Genomic DNA, 16,363 nt, shown 5'->3' on the forward strand with positions numbered 1-16,363 from the left:
ATACCCCATTGAAACGCTGCAATAGTTGACTGCTTTTGGATTTTACAGTCGTTTTTGTGCACAATACGACGAGATATTTGGGATAAGACAGCTGATATTAAAAACGGACTAGCAGCTCAAATGGGCAATGAGAAAAAAAAACACGGTTTGCACAAAATCAGGGTTCAAAGGGCAAAATACGAGTTCTGTCTCCAGTTTCATAACCATTCATCGGTTCAATGCGTCGACCTTTTGACTGCGCGCATGCTCCCCGGGTGCCGTTTCTTGCCACGGCACGACCTGTGACGTCACCACGGTCACCTGCCGACTATATAGTGACGGTCAGCGAGCGGCCAGTCATTCACACCCCGGCTCGCCCCGACAGCTAACACACACCATGAGGACCTTCTCTCTGATCGTGCTGCTCTTTGCCCTGGTGGCCGCCGCCCTGGCTGCCCCCGGTGGAGGCTATGGCCATGGAGGTCACCGTGGAGGCTACGGAGGTCACCGTGGAGGCTACGGAGGTCACCGTGGAGGCTACGGAGGTCACCGCGGGGGCTACGGAGGTCACCGTGGGGGCTACGGAGGTCACCGCGGAGGCTACGGAGGTCACCGCGGAGGCTACGGAGGTCACCGTGGAGGCTACGGAGGTTACCGTGGAGGCTACGGAGGTCACCGCGGAGGCTACGGAGGTCATCATGGAGGCTACGGACACGGTGGATACGGCGGATACGGCGGATACCACGGCTAGATTTCATTTGTAACCAGTATCTAAAGAGTGTGCCTTATGAATCTATAAAATATACATATATAGCCCGCATCGTGGCAAATTTGTGTTTTGCAAATGACTACATAGAGATGATGACTGCATGCAGATATCTGATACAGTTTTCTCAAGTGTGCTGTTCTCTTCATTTTTATATGTTCATCAACGAAACTGTATTACCAACTGTCCTGCAGGGCGACCAATAACGGCCTATGTCTCAGCGGCCTTTAATAAATAAGCCGAAAATTCTACTTGATGGACAAACAGTTATTGTCTTGATTCATCAAACATTAGCCGCGTTTACATAGGGCTAGTTGCCAGATAGTGGAATTCCACTAACGAGACATTTTTTCCACTAACGAGACATTTCAGGCACCTTCAGATAATTCTGACGACCTATCCGGCCAGAAGGACCAAACCGATTGACAAAAATAAATACATCGTGGCGGATGAACACTAAAGAGGTACTTCAGGCCTAGACATAGTATAGATGTCGCAACTCGCGGCCTTCCCGGCAGTAAGGGCGAGATATAGATGACGCTTCTGCAGCAAGTCACTGGAACGTACGAGTCGTGGAATGGAACGGAAGATACGGAACGGGGGCTTCTTAACGGAAGCTTATTCGTTTTATTTTCATTTAAGAATTGATTTCGTGCGCTAGGGAAAGAACATTGTCTTCTTTTTTCTTACGTCTGCACCCCCCCGTCCCTTCCATCCTTTGGATCAGCCAGTGTGCAGCAAGAGGGTTCATCGGAGAAAAACAACAAAGAGCAATCCTCCCTGAGCCTGTCAGGTCAGAAATAACCTGAGCATAGGCGGCGGAATGGGGAGGGCACCGGGGCACCGTGCCCCCCTTTGATTTTGGCATTTTAACATTAGCCCTATGGGCGCTGCATGGAAAAAATGGGACCAAAAGTCGGCGGTGCCCCCCCCCCCCTTAATTGAAGGTGCTACGCGGCTACTGAACCTGATGACCGTTCGTTATGCCCTACTGCCCACGCTTCTTAACATTTCAGTAGTAGTCAGTTATCTGGCCAATGTTTCCGTATAGGGGTTGGCAAACACAACTGAGCCTCGTGAGTGGGATGAGTACTGGACACAGAAGTGGACAATCTGTTGGCAAGGAGCCCGCAAGGATAATATCTCGAAACTCAGGACTACGTATACAAACACTTTAAAATCATCTAAATCTATACTATAATCGAAAGCCGCATTGTTGTGAACTACCGGCACGTGCGTCCAATCACCATCAAGAACGGAAGTCCGACCTACAGCAAGCACGACAGTCCGATCATAGATGTATTGAAAAATAACTAGCAACTTTAAACATCGCCTTCCTCAGCCACGCTCTACACCGCATCACATAAGAAAACCGCCAATATCGATTACAAAACACACATAAAGGAATTTCGTAGGTAGAGATCAGAGGAATACTTCACCTCCTTTATCTGGCGCGTCAATAAGTATAAAGTAATCTTTGGCGTCTACGCACTAGCAACATCTATAATGCAAACAGCAGTTCAGAAACCATCCACTAAAATTGCAACAAGGCAAGGGTTGGTCAAAATAAATTATAGTCACCGTGATAAATAGCAAACGAAATACAGAACAAGCAAGCACAACAAAGCATTCCACACTCGTTTAGACTGTACCTACCATATGCCTACATAAGACATTGCAGCAGTGTACAAGGGAAACATTCTTTAAAGATGCTAACGTGAGGAGTTTTAAAAGTTTGGTGAACATAGTTACGAGTCACTGCACAAGAAATGTCGCGGTCGCCAGCCGGCCCAGGCGAAAGAGTCGACGGAGACGGCGTCAAACAAACCCGAGAGGGGGTAGTTTCATCCGCATCAGCGGAGGCGCTCTCTCTGTTAAGGTCGTCAGTTACCAGCCGCAGCACCCTGCTGGCGATTTGATAGCTGCTCTCATTCTCAGCTGGCTGAGCGCCATGTGCCGGGTCATCCGGCTCCATGATTTCCCCTTTCATTAGCAGCTGCTGTTGTAGTTATTGTTGTTGCGTTCCTTTCAGCTGCTGCGGCAGCAGAGCCGTACGGTTCTGGATGGTTCTCACGGCGGCAGCCAGGGTCACCAAATCCGTCTCCCCGTAGCCACACCAGACTCGGGAAAATGTACCGAGATGTACCGAGCCAATGTTGCAGCACTCGCGGCATTCATCGGTAGGACTCCGCCCAACCCAATGTCGGCACTGGCAGGAGCCCGACCAGTGGTCCAAGCGAAACTGATGAAAATCGACAGCTGATGAGCGGTCCTCCACTGACGCCGGACGGGTGGCGACGGCGCGGCCGGTCCTGGAGCTGGAACAGCAGAATGGACCGGATAGACGGCGGTCGACCCATATCGACCGGTACCATCCGTCCGGCCAGCTCCTCCAACACCGCTCTTAGGGCGAATAGCTCGCCGCGCGTGCTAGAGCAGAGGGCGCCTGCCGCGACACGCACCTCTCGGATGTCGCGGTTCGGGGGGGGGTGGCCCCCCCTCCTCCATCTAGCACACCATCGGTGGCGGAGCTGTCTGACCAGATCAAGCTCGCCTCAGACGGGAGCTCCGCCAGACGACTTTCCGCCGCCTTGGCTCGCCAGCCGTCGCGCCCAAACTCGCTTCAGGCCGTGAGTCTATAGCCGGCGCGGTGGCGTGGCTTCGCCATGGTAGCCTTGGGCGGGTTGTCCTCAGAGAACGCATTCGCATTGGCGAGGAGGCGAGCAGCGCCACGAGTCCTGAAAAGACCAAACAATATCAATAGACAATCAAAACTGTAAAAATTGGCATTAACTGCGCAACTGATGTTTGCTTGTTTGTTTATTAGGGTTTACGGGCGCTGCGGTGGTCATTTTGCACCCATGAAGCTGTTCTGGTGAACCTGCGCAACTGAGCAGTGATCATGCTATAACTTATGTTTGGCGTAGTACCAGGGTTCCACCTAAAATTTCGGCGCACGTCAGGTGTAACGTCACATGCGACAAATTCAGCGCATGTCAGTTGGGCAAACTAAGGCTGATGGAATAATATAAAACGAGGGCACCAACAATTGATCCTAAATGACCATACTTGGACATTAATGCAGACCCTCTCTGTATCACCAATTGTCAGAAAACAAGCGGTTTCAAGGAGCGTTAGAGAGTCATGAAGCCAGGATAAAACACAGTGCTATTTTCTAAAAACAGTTTTTACATGATAGAGTTAGGCAACTCTCTCCCTCTCTCTCCGTTTACCATTCGCAAGGCCAAAAAGGCCAATTGGTTTTGAAAGACATTGGATTACAAGCTGAGAATTTTTTACTTTATCATAAAATGTTAACCCGCGCACCGACGGGGGTCTGCGCCAACTTCGCACCGACGGGGGGGGGGGGGGCGGATGACCGCCCCCCCCCCTGAGATCTCGAGAACGAAGCAAGATAGCGACAAGCGGTAGACGGCATCGGATACGCACGGCCAAGATCTACAATTTTTACTAAGGTCATTTTCAGGTCAGGTCAAAGATGACGTCACAGGGGTCGAAAAAGTCAAAATGGCGGCGCTAGATATGGAGAGAGTTTTTCTCGAATAACTTTCGAATTAGTCAAGATAGGAACAAACTAAGGGCATCATCGTGATCCTCTCGTCAATCCGCATCGAATGATGTATATGTTGACCTCGAAAGGTCAAGGTCAAAGGTTGACCTCAGGTCACGTGACCTCGAGGTCATCATGTATATCATTCGATGCGTCTTGACGAGCTGAACACAATGAGACCATCCACGCGTCTGTATCTTGTTCCTGTACGGAGTTATTGGCCAAAAACCTTTGGTGACCTTTGATGACGTCACATGACCTCACAGCTGCCCAACAGCAAAACAGACCTCAAGGTAGTGAAGGTTGATCGTATATGAAGTCATGTATGGTATATGGGGCCATTCCGACCCGTTTTAGTGGTAAAAACAGGGAGTTGATTTTTCCCTCATTGACTTATAATGGGGAGGTCGCGAAAATGACCTGACCTTAGGTCACCGATATCAAAATTCCGAGATATACAAATTGTAGATACTAATGACCTAATAATATCCTGCGACTTTCAAAGGCCTCAGACATCTACTGTAGCTCTGGCACGGGGACAAAGTTGCAAAAAAGTGACTTGAGGTTGGGTCATTCAAAGTGACCTGGTGACCTGACCTTAAAAGGTAGGAGGTTTAAACTTGCACACCATGTGTAAAATTGATGAGGTTATAGTCATACCAAATTTCGCGGCGCTACGCGCCGCGGTTTTCCCGCTATTCGCGAAAAACCTCAGGGGGGGCGGATATCCGCCCCCCCCCCGTCGGTGCGCGGGTTAAACCTGCGTGTAGATAAAGTCTGAACGGTGGTTTGTAGGCTGATAGGTTGGAGGTTGAAGGTTAGTAGGGAAGGTAAGGTCAGGATAATTTCTGCTTTTTATTTTCATTGGACTTCAGTCTTCATCAACACACGCATCAAAAATATCAGCTATTTGAGCATCTTCAAGCCTCAATCTACAAGTTGTACCACAAAAAAAAATAAAAATTGATGTCATGCCAACATATGGTCATGATTTTTACCACCAGAATTGAATTAAATGCCTATTGATGCTTTACCTAATATTTTGAAGCCTGAAATCTGATTAACCAAACATTTTTTTCTTGTGTTGGCAGTCTAAAATTTGGCTGGCTTGAGCGCGATGCTATTGCTCTAGCAGAATCTCAAACGGATGTCTACCAAGTGCCACTCCCAAGAAAGTTTTTCAAGATTCTAAAACCACAAACTTTGTTGCTGCCTGATCGTGTGATGGTAAATCAAATGATAGCACTCCGTCTGAGGCCAGTTTTACAAACAGAAAATAGCCACCTGCCGGATTATTTTGCCTAAAGGCTAATTCACATATGGAGTGTAGGTAAATGGTGAAGCCCTCACTGCTTACATGCCTATCGCGTTTACCCTCTGTATGTTGTACCTACGTGGAATGGATATATGAGGAGAAAAATTCCAGGCAGCTATTTTTGTTGGTAAATCGGGTAAAGTAAAACTGGCCTCTGAACGAAAATTTTGACTGAGTGAGATGTCGGCTCTTTGGTGGTTTGGATAGGAGTTGATGATTTTAATTGAAAGATTAAAAGGAAATGGCAGGGGCGCGGGAACTGCTTTCCGACTGGGGGGGCACACCATAATAGAGATCAACCTAGGGTACCCCCAAATCTAGTTTTCTCACCGGTTTTAGGCCACTTATTTTTCACCCCTCGGCTTTTTCAACAAAAAAGAAAACATTTGCAAAAAAAGTGTGGTATTCCGTCTCAAAGATGTGGGGGCACCGCCCCCACGGCCCCAGAGTTGGGGGGGCAAGCTGCCCCCACTGCCCCCCCCCCCCCGGCTCCCGCGCCTATGGGAAAGGGTTTCAAGACAATCGGCATGACAAACCAACACCTTACCTGCAGTTCAAGTTTGTCGATTTCTTCATCAAAATCTAGTCTTCGTCTAGTCCACAAATCAAGATAAAATTACTGGATAGGTACAACTTCTTCTTCTTCTTCTGCACCTCACCTGCCACCCCCTACACTTCTACCTTATTCTGATAAATATCTTTACATAATTTTCACAAGAATGCCACTCAACGGGGTAGATCTAAAAGAGTGCAGGGCTTAAGTTTTGAGCTACAGAGTTCTCAGTGATTTTGAGACACCCAATATGTCTTTGGCACGCCGTATTTGTCTCTCACCGCTTGCGAATTCGGCGATATGATTGGTCGAAGGCCGAGGCTATGGGTCCAAGAAAAGGCCAAGATTCCTGCCAAGATTCTTACAGATAGCCAAGACCGATGACTGACGTGACTGACGGCATGTTACTGCCCTTGGCATATTGTAAATGCACTGCTCCGTCATATCGGCAGTGATGTCAACAGTCATATCGGAAGTAATATGGTAGCTAAACGCAAAAACCATTTGGTGTATGGCTACCATACTTTTCCGATAACGAGACATTCTAGATCAATCTCTCTACTGTTGGCGACATCTGCTGAGAAATCCCAAGACCGAACGCAAGCACATAAAAGTAATGCACTCTAAGGATGCGTTCGAAATCTGGGAAGTGACGGATTTCATTCCTCAATGCGTGTCCCAGCGTTCCCCATGCTGTTTGTTCCGCCATCTATTGCCATGTTTCGCATTCGCACTTCATGAATTCACCACCCCGCCAAGTAGGTTGGTATCAAGTTGGTATAGGTGTCGCATTGCTCTGGTCGATTAGGCTAAGCCAGCTGTCTGGAGAGTGGAGCCGATCCAAAAAACGCAGAAATTCAAAACACCGACTCCAAAGCAATGGCAATTGGCAGCATGCATATCATTAGAGCGTAATTCTGTCGTGATTGCGTCAGAAGCAAACATAATGGCAAGAGTTTCTTGTGTGTCGGTAGGCGCGTGTGGAGTCGCTGGACCGACCGAGGACGTACCCAAGGGGGGACGGACGGGGTGCGCCTCCCCCTAGGGGTTTTCAGGGCCCATGCTGGCAGAAGGCCAACGTTGGCCAAAATCACGTCGGAGACGAACGAAATTCATGGGAATCCCCCAAAAAATCACGTCAGGACTCAGGACAATCAAGGCTCTCCGACTCGCCTGCCACCTAGGGCCCTTCAATTTACTGCGTGGGGCCTCCTGTGAATAACCGCTAGTGTCTGTGTCTGACCACTAGGACCCTGGACCCCTCTGACTCCTCGGGTAGAGGGCCCTCTGTAGGTAGGAGGCTCTCTCTACGGGATTCCTCCGCTCCCCCCCCCCTCGGCCAAATTCTAGGTTATACGTGCCTGCGCTAAGCCGGGGTCGGAGAGAGTTGACGACCGAATGACAAGCGAGTACTCGTCCTGAAAGTAAACATTTGGAATATAAACAATCCAAAGCTGTTCAGTATTTATATCATTCGAGAGCAGTGCCTTCAATTTGGATACACTTAGCATTCATTTCCCACACCCGTGTACACTCCACGAAGGCTTCTCCGCTGCGGACTCCCGCTTCCGCCGATGCGTCAGTTCTGTTATGGTCGGTAGTGGCGATTAACACGGCGATATCCTTGGAGCGACACAGGACGACCGAAACACGATGGCGGCGACCATGGAACTGTTTATTTTTTATGTGCTTCCATATGACCGGGGGGTGAGACCAAATGAAGGGAAAGGAAAACGTGCCCCATCACAACACCCCCCCTCAAGACGCATGCGTCGGTACAAGATACGCATTGCGTCTAACACATAAACAAAAATGTACACCACACACGGTGTGGACGCACGAACTCAGTCGTACGTCTGGTCCGCCCAGCGCACGGTCAGTCGGGCCGGACGGCGACGGCGGCGCGTCCCACGGCGCACTGAGCTGGGGTCGTCGGCGCTGTTCCGCAGCACCGGTGGTGCCGGCTGTCCGCCCGCCGGCGCAGCGGCGGCGGTCTCCTCCGTGCCGTCGGGTGCCGAGCTCGGAGCGAGCTGCTGCCGGCGCCCGGGTGCAGGTGTGGCGGCGCCCTCCGAGATGAGAGATCTCTGGGGTCGCAGATAGCGCTGGTTCCGCCAGTAGACTCGGCCACTGGGCAGCCGGACCAGGTAGTCGCGCCGCTGCCCGACCGCCGTGATGACGCCGACGCGGTCCCACAGCCCCGACCGCGGGTCTTGGACGAGCACACGCTGACCCATGGTGAGCGCGCTGTGCTGGCGGGCTGTCGTGTCGTACCGCTCGGCTGTTTCCTGTTGCTGCGCGGCGGCCCTGGCGTCACAGTCGTCCGCCGCCCGCTGCCAGCAGTCGGCGAAGGCCCGGTGGTGCGCCGGCACTGCCGATCTCAGCGGGTGGCCGAACAGGACCTGAGCCGGAGAGCGGCCGTCGGCGCGCGGCGTGTTGCGCAGCTCCAGCAGCCCCTGCGCGTAGGCGTCCGTGTCGAGCTCGCCGCTGCTGGTCGCCTTCTGGATGAGCCGTTTGGCGGCCTTGACCGCCGACTCGGCGTGCCCATTAGACTGAGGGTAGTGCGGTGTAGAGATCTGGTGCTCCACTCCCCAGCGGCGCAGAAACTCTCGGGTGAGCCGGGCGGTGAACTGGTGTCCACCGTCTGTCCGGAGGGTGGTGGGCACACCGGTGGCCGCGAATATCTGGCGCAGGCTGCAGACCAGGTCTCTGGCAGTCGCCTCGCCGGCCACGTGCGACACAAACGGCCACCCGGACAGCCGGTCCGCGTATACCAGGAACGTGCGGCCGGCCCAGGCGAAGTAGTCAGCGGAGACAGCCTCAAGCACTCGTGATGGCGTCTTTTCCGGCATCAGCGGCTCCTTCTGCTGACTGGGCAGGTACTGCTGGCAGGCCGGGCACGCTCCGACATGGTTCGCAATGTCACTGTCCAGGAACGGCCAGTAGACTACCTGCCGCGCGCGGCGTTTGGTGCGCTCGACGCCCTGGTGACTGGCGTGCAAGCGCTCGAGCGTGGCGCGCCGCAGACTGGGCGGTATCACGAGCCGCTGGCCGCACACCACCAGGCCGTCGTCCACGGCCAGCCGGTCCCGAACTCCCCAGTACGGTCGGAGGCGCGGGTCCAGCTGTGACCGGTGCTCTGGAAACCCGTTCAGGATCAGGTCAGTGACTGCGATGAGCTCCGGATCGGCGGCGGCGGCGGCGCGCACCTCTGTCAGCGCCGCGTCTTTGAACGGGCTGGGACCGTCGTCCGCCCCGTCGGTGGCCAGCCGTGAGAGCACGCTGGCGAGCTGATGGCTGGCGTCCCTCTCGGCTTCCTCGTCCTCAGGCGCCGGGTCATCCACCGGCGCGCGCGACAGCGCGTCCGGGATGGCGTGCAGCTTGCCTTGCCGCCAGATGGCGAGCAGGTTGAACGGCGCCAGCCGTTCTCGTAGCCGCTGGAGCCGCGGATTTTCGATCTCCGCAAGGCTCTTACTGTTGAGGATCGGGATGAGCGGCCGGTGATCGGTCAGGACTTCAAACCGCTGCATCCCGCCGAGATAGATGCTGCATTTCTTGCAGGCCCAGGCCAGGGCCAGCAGCTCCAACTCGATCACGGCGTACCGCGACTCGGCGTCCGATAGGAAGCGTGAGCCGCACTGGATCAGTCGCCACCGGCCTGCGGCGTCTTGCTGCAGCAGGAAGTAGCCCAGGCCGCCGGAGCGAGCGGCGTCAGTCTCAAGGACTGTGCGGCGGCGAGGGTCGAAGAAGTCGAGCACGGGAGGCGACGTGAGTGCCATCTTCACCGCGCTGAACGCCTGCTCGTGCGCTGGCGTCCACAGCCACGCGTTCCGCGGCCGCAGCAGCTGTCTCAGCGGCTAGGCGGCGGCGGCGACCTCTGGGGAGAAGGCGCCGAGCTGGGTCACCAGGCCGAGGAACGACCGTAGGTCGGTGATGTTGCCCGGCCTGGGGAAGGCCTGGATGGCACGGACTTTCTTGCCGTCGGCGGTATAGCCAGCCGAATTGATGCGAAAGCCGCAGAATTCGACCTCGTCTTCCGCGAACTGACATTTGTCCGGGTTGAGTGTGATACCGTGCTGGTCACACCTTAGCAGAATCTGCCGCACGTGCTGCAGGTGGGCGGCGTAGTCAGCGTCATAGGCCAGGACGTCGTCCACGACCTTACACGTGCGCGGGATGTCGCCGAGCGCGGCGTCACCGCGCTGGTTGTACACGTCGCCAGAGCTGACGATTCCCATTGGAGCCCTCAGGTACCGGTAGCGGCCCCACGGCGTGATAAAACACGTCAGGTCTCGTCTCTGTCTTCTGGCCGGATGGGGACCTGGTGGTACCCCGCCTTGCTGTCCAGCTTGGTGAAGTACGCAGCGCCGGGTGAGACGAAGGCGAGTGCGTCTTGAGGCGAGCGGACCGGGTACGTCGGTCGCTTCACGAACCGGTTCAGTTTCGTGAAGTCCACGGTCAGCCGACAGCCGGACACTGTGCCGTCTGACGACCCCTTGGCCACAGGAACGATCGGATGACACCAGTCTGTGGGGTGCTCCACCGGCTCGATGATGTCCTTTTCCATCAGCTCGTCGAGTTGCAGTCGCACGTCCTCTCGCCAACAGAACGGGATATTCCGGGCGGTGGTCACAGCGTGAGGGACGGCGTCGTCCGTCAGCTCGATCTTCATCGGCTCCCCCGTCATCTTCCGCAGGGTCGACTCCGTATCGAAGACCCTCGGGAACTCGGCTTTCAATTTGTCGAAATCTGCCCGCCGCTGCCGTGCGGAGGGGGTGCCACCGGCGGCCGGGCGGCGGCGCGCGCGTAGGGCCGGGCGGCGGCGCCCGCCCGGTCGGGTCGGCGCCGGCCGAGCTGGCGGCCGGCCGGTCGGCGGCAGAGACGCGGCTTATGTCCCGGGTCTCCTCAGGTGCCGCCGTCGTGCCGCTGCAGCGCCGTAGTGCGGGCTGTCTGCCGGCGGCGGGGGCCTCAGGCGGCTCGCCGGGCGGCGGCGGCTCCGGTGCCCCACCGTCCGTCCCAGTCTCGGCTGCCGAGCCGCGCTGGCAAATCTGCCGGGGAAAGCTCGCCGGTAGAATTCCCAGGCCGATACAATCGTGCCACGACAGCAGTGGTGAGTGCAGTGCTCGCAGAACGGACACCTGCACGGTCTGTATGACGTCACCGAGCTGCAGGGTGAGGGCGCACGTGCCCACACAGTCCAGCCGGCGGCTGTCGGCGGCCCACAGCACAGCCGTGGAGGGCGTGAGGTCCGCTCTGCTCACTCCCATGGACTCGGCTTGTTGCAGTGAGAGGGCTGATATCTCGGCGCCTGTGTCGGGCGTCCATACGGTCGTCCGCCTGACTCCGTTTGGCAGGTGCAGCTGTAGCCGGACCTGCGGCGACCGGTGGGCCGTCACACTGTTGAGGCGCGCGCCCGGCGTCCGGGCTGCCGGCGGCGCTGACTGCTGCCGGTTCCCCGTGTCTCTCGTGGTTACATTCGCTGCCAGCACCGAAACCTGCCGGTGCGACGCGTCGGCAGCCGTGCTGACACGGCGGCGGCTGATTGCGCTACGGTGGCGCCGGCCCCTCCCCTGGCGGCTGCTGCTCGCGCTACGGAAGCGCCAGTCCTGTCCCTGGTGGCTGCGCTCGGAACTAGGCGTCTGCCGGCGCCGCTCTTCAGTGCCCGCGGCATGCCGACAGACCGAGGAAAAGTGGTCCCGTTCGTGGCCATCGGTGGCAGGTGCGACCCAGGGCGGGGCAGGCACGACCGTCCGTGTGCTGCGCGGCACCGCAGCGGTCACACCGCCGGGTCTGGTCGGCCGAGCGCGAGTCCGCGCCGCTCGGCCGACCGCGCTGTCGCCGGTACTCGGAGAGCCGGCGCAGAGACGGCTCGCCCGGGCCACGGATCGCCGAGCTGTTGAGACGGGCGCTCTCGGACGCCCGGCACAGGTCGGCGGCCATCTGGAAGGTCAGATCGGGCAGTTCCAGCATGCGGCGTCTGGCCTCGTCATCACTGGTGCCCACCACCAGATGGTCTCGGAACCTATCATCGGTGCAGTTCGGGCAAAAATCACAGCAGGACGCTATCTCCTTCAGGGCGCAGATAAAATCGTCCACTGACTCGCCTGGCTCCAGCATCCGCATGTTAAACTCGCAGCGGTCGATCACCACGTTCCGCTGCCGCCGAAGGTGGGTGTGCATGGCGGTGATTACATCGGCCATGGACGCCTCGGCCGGGATGGGCAGGCCAAACCGGACCACGCGGGCCCAGTCGTCGTCGAGAACAGCGAGCAGGGCGGCCCGCTGCTCAGCCTCGGTGAGATCGTGGACGACGGTGAGGAGGCAGTAGCCGGAGAACTTCTCTTTCCAGGCCTCAAACTCCTTGAGGGTAGCGGTAGCCGCCAGCCGGGGCGTGGGCGTGCCGGCGGCGGTCATGCGTGCACGCGGCCGGGCGCCGGAATCGGGCCCCGCGGCTGCCTGGGCGGGTGCCGTGGCGTCCTGCACGGCCGTCGGGCCGGGAAGCACCCGCTCCAACAGCGCCGCCATCCGCTCCTCACGTCGCGCTGCCGCTGCAGCCAGCTCCAATTGCTGCTGCAGCATGCCCCGAAGTAGCTCCATCTCAGACGGCTTCTCGGCGGCGGCGGCCGACTGCGCCTCATCGCCGCCCGCCATCTTGGACGCGCGCGCCGCACACAGATGTCACTCGCGACTGGCGACACGAGCATGAATCAGAGATTATCCCAGCCGCTCGCCAGGTTTCGTGCCCCACCCCACGCCAGCCCGTCACCGACTTCAGTCGGCTGGGCGGCCCATCTTCCGCGATAGTCCTGAGGGCTTGCCCTCGGGGAGCGCGTGCGCCTTGGCGAAGAGCTTCGCTACCAGCACGTCTCGCCGGGCGGCCAGCGGGCACCGGCATCAGTCCGGACTTCACCATCACTGCGTGGGCTGGGATAAACAAGGGGCAGCCGGTGATATACGGGTCACCGCCTGCATCTCCCTTTGGAGGAGTTCCACGTGGGATTGTGGCGTCACCGGGAGCCAGGTGGCGGCCGCGTGCACCAGCACTCCACGGACGTATCCAGACGCTACAGCGCAGAGCTGTCGTTCCTCTAGTCCCCAGCGCCGCGCTGTCAGCTTGCGAAGCTGCTGGATCCGGGGCGCACTCGGGAGCGGAGACTGCGGCAATGGGCCCCGAAGTGAAGGAGCAGGTTGAGGGGGTGGCTCCGAGTAGTTTGAGACGGTCGGCTGCTGGAACCGACTTTCCGTCGACTTTGATGGCACAGTCCACGGCGTCCGCGGCGCTCTAGGAGACGACGAGCAGCTGCGTATTTCACCCGCTACCAGCATCTTGGACTGTTTTGCCCAGCGCAACACAGCGTACGTCGTCTGCCGCGTCCGGCCCCAGTTCAGTATCGTCTGTTTCCATTAACACTCTGAAATGACAAAATAATTAGCCATTAAAATCAAAGTTCAGCACTGACGAAGTTTAACCAAACTTGCCATTTCAACATAACACAGTGAGCTGTCAGAATGCTGTTCTTTTGTGCTTTGACACAGTTGCAAAATAGGTACCTTCATACGTATATCATAGAAGTAATTACTGGTTATTATTATTGGAGGATTTTTTTGCAGCATTCTCGTCAAGTAAAATACATTATCTTCTTTAAAAGGACCATAGTGTGAGGTGTAAATACAGTCTGTAAGGTTGTCCAGACTAATTGTGCCCCTATTTGTACGGTCTGGGCTGGAGCATGTACTGTTGGCATGTTTGCACGTCCACTTTGGATTAATCTGGCATGCTAAGCGAATGCGATGGCAGCGCCTTGCATTGCTTGCATGCGGTGGTTGGCATTGTTGGGAGGTGTTCTAACTATCTGTTTGTCCCGCTTTGCCCACAGCGTCGACTGGGTTGAATATACTTGTATTTCTGAGTGAACAGTTTCTCACATTTGGAGGCAGCCATTCAACCCAGTCTGGAACCCACTCTTGCTTCCGAAGACGCTTGAGGTGGCAGAATTCCAGCAAGTCAATGAGTTTTTGTGATAGCGTGGATGAAAAAGTTCAAGCACTCTCTTTAAAGTAGCGGCCAAGGAGCCACGGACACAGGACATGGCGTGTGCCCCTGTTAAGCCAGACAGATTTAATGGTTCTGGTGATGTGGAAAGATTCTTGGCCCATTTTGAAGTGGTGTCAAAAGCCAATGAGTGGTCAGAACAAAAGCAGTTCCTGCAGCTCCCTGCCTGCCTGACTGGACCAGCTTTTGATTTTTGTCGCCAGTTGCCTGCCATGGAGTGTACTGACATTCACACACTGAAAAAGGCGCTCAAAGCTGAGTATCATACACCAGCTCTCCCTACAGATTATGCCATCATGCTGTCCAAGCGTTCACGCATGCCTGGAGAAACTGTCATGCAGTATGGCGAGGCTTTGAAGAGCCTTGGCAGGAAAGCATATGCTCCCTTCAGTGAAGAACAGTTGGGAACTGTTTGTCGCTCCACATTTCTGAACAATGTTGATGAAGCTATGAGAGTGCAGTTACTACTGACCCTGAAGGAAACAGAAAGTTACAGGGACCTACTGCAAAGAGCTCGACAGCTGGAGCAGGTAATGGGACCTCGTGTACGTCATATTGAGGAACAGTCTCAAGAGCACCGCCTGGAGGATGAGGTATCTGCAAGCTGTCCCTGGTTGTGGCGAATCTGGAGAAGAAGGTGGATGCACTCCAGGCAGGACGACAGGAAAGGACTCACAGACGTTCACCGCCGGGGCCGTGTCCGAACTGTGGCCTGGAGGGACACTGGCGTAGGGAATGTACCAAGCCCAGTAAGGATCGACAGCAGACAAGTGCTGCAGAGGTTATTTGCTTCAAATGCAATACGCCTGGACATTTTGCTAAGGGTTGCGCGGCCCATTTTCAGTAGGCGCGGCTGGCGGGGGTGGGCGGAGAGTGATTCGTACCTCTGTACGTCCACTTTACCCCGAGTCGGCCGCGCCTTGCAGCTGGAGCGCGGATTACCTGAACGGTGATGTTGTGTCGTCCTCCGTATGGAGGCCGGCCGCGGCGGCCCGCGGCTCGTCGGTGCGTGGATCTTAGAGCCGGCCCGCTCCGGCCGGCGGCTCGTCGGCGCTGGAGTCCAGTAGCGCGCCTGCTGCGGCCGGCGGCTCGTCGGTGCGTGAATCCTGGAGCGCGCTCGCTACGGCCGTCAGCTCGTCGGCGCTGGAACCCTGGAGTCCGCCCGCTGCGGCCGGCGGCTCGTCGGCGTTGGAGTCCAGTGGCGCACCTGCTACGCTCGACTACTCGTCGGCACCGGACCCCCGTGGCGCGCCCGCTGCGGCCGGCGGCTCGTCCGCGCTGGAGTCCAGAAGCGCGCCTGCTGCGCTCGGCTGCTCGTCGGCGCCGGACCCCGGTGGCGCGCCTGCTGCGGCTGGCGGCTCATCGATGCTGGAACCCTGGAGCCCGCCCGCTGCGGCTGGCGGCTCATCGATGCTGGAACCCTGGAGTCCGCCTGCTGCGGCCGGCGGCTCGTCGGCGCTTGAGTCCAGTGGCGCGCCTGCTACGCTCGACTGCTCGTCGGCGCCGGACCCCCGTAGCGCGCCTGCTGCGGCCGGCGGCTCAACGGCGCTGGAGCCTCGGGGCGCGCCTGCCGCGGCCGGCGGCTCGGCGCTGGAACCTCGGGGCCCGCCTGCTGCGCTCGGCTGCTCGTCGGCACCGGACCCCCGTGGCGCGCCTGCTGCGGCCGGCGGCTCATCGGCGCTGGAGTCCAGTAGCGCGCCTGCTGCGCTCGGCCGCTCGTCGGCGCCGGACCCCGGTGGCGCGCCTGCTGCGGCTGGCGGCTCATCGATGCTGGCTAGGGTGTCCCAAATTTCACGAAGTTTTCCAATTCACTTAGGATACACCGGGATCCCGTTCCTTGGTTCATTTGAACCTCACACACCAATTTATAGAGTAAACTACCGGTAAACAAGGTTGCCGCTAGTGCTCTGAAGTTTTATTTGCATTTTGGTGTTATATGATAGTGCAGCGTTGTAGTCTCCAAATGCAAAATTGGAAATATGTGTAAGCAACGTAGCAATATTACCTTCTTCGATGCTCAGTGATGCTCAGATCCCACGCACATTGCACAATGATGAAAATCCGGGTTTATGTACGCATACATACGTGTGAAACTGTGTGTGTGTGTGCCCGTATGCCTCTGTGCGCGT

General features: G+C 56.8%; 1 protein-coding gene and 1 long non-coding RNA gene across 2 annotated transcripts; both read right to left on the minus strand.

The window, feature by feature from the left end:
• Nucleotides 1–3,445: 3,445 nt before the first annotated feature.
• Nucleotides 3,446–6,536, minus strand: LOC122390633. Its single transcript, XR_006258189.1, has 2 exons — nt 6,179–6,536; nt 3,446–3,483 (listed from the first exon to the last, which is right to left on the minus strand). It is a non-coding gene; the product is annotated as an uncharacterized LOC122390633 (long non-coding RNA).
• Nucleotides 6,537–8,028: 1,492 nt separating this feature from the next.
• LOC122390623 (uncharacterized protein K02A2.6-like) lies at nt 8,029–9,960 on the minus strand. The gene is made up of 2 exons (XM_043383770.1): nt 8,326–9,960; nt 8,029–8,040 (listed from the first exon to the last, which is right to left on the minus strand). The coding sequence occupies exons 1-2, from the start codon at nt 9,958–9,960 to the stop codon at nt 8,029–8,031; spliced, it is 1,647 nt and encodes a 548-aa protein (XP_043239705.1).
• Nucleotides 9,961–16,363: the final 6,403 nt, after the last annotated feature.

The sequence above is a fragment of the Amphibalanus amphitrite genome, unplaced genomic scaffold (assembly GCF_019059575.1).
Source record: "Amphibalanus amphitrite isolate SeventyFive unplaced genomic scaffold, NRLGWU_Aamphi_draft 000403F_arrow, whole genome shotgun sequence".
In the NCBI taxonomy this organism is placed as follows: Eukaryota; Metazoa; Arthropoda; class Thecostraca; order Balanomorpha; family Balanidae; genus Amphibalanus; species Amphibalanus amphitrite.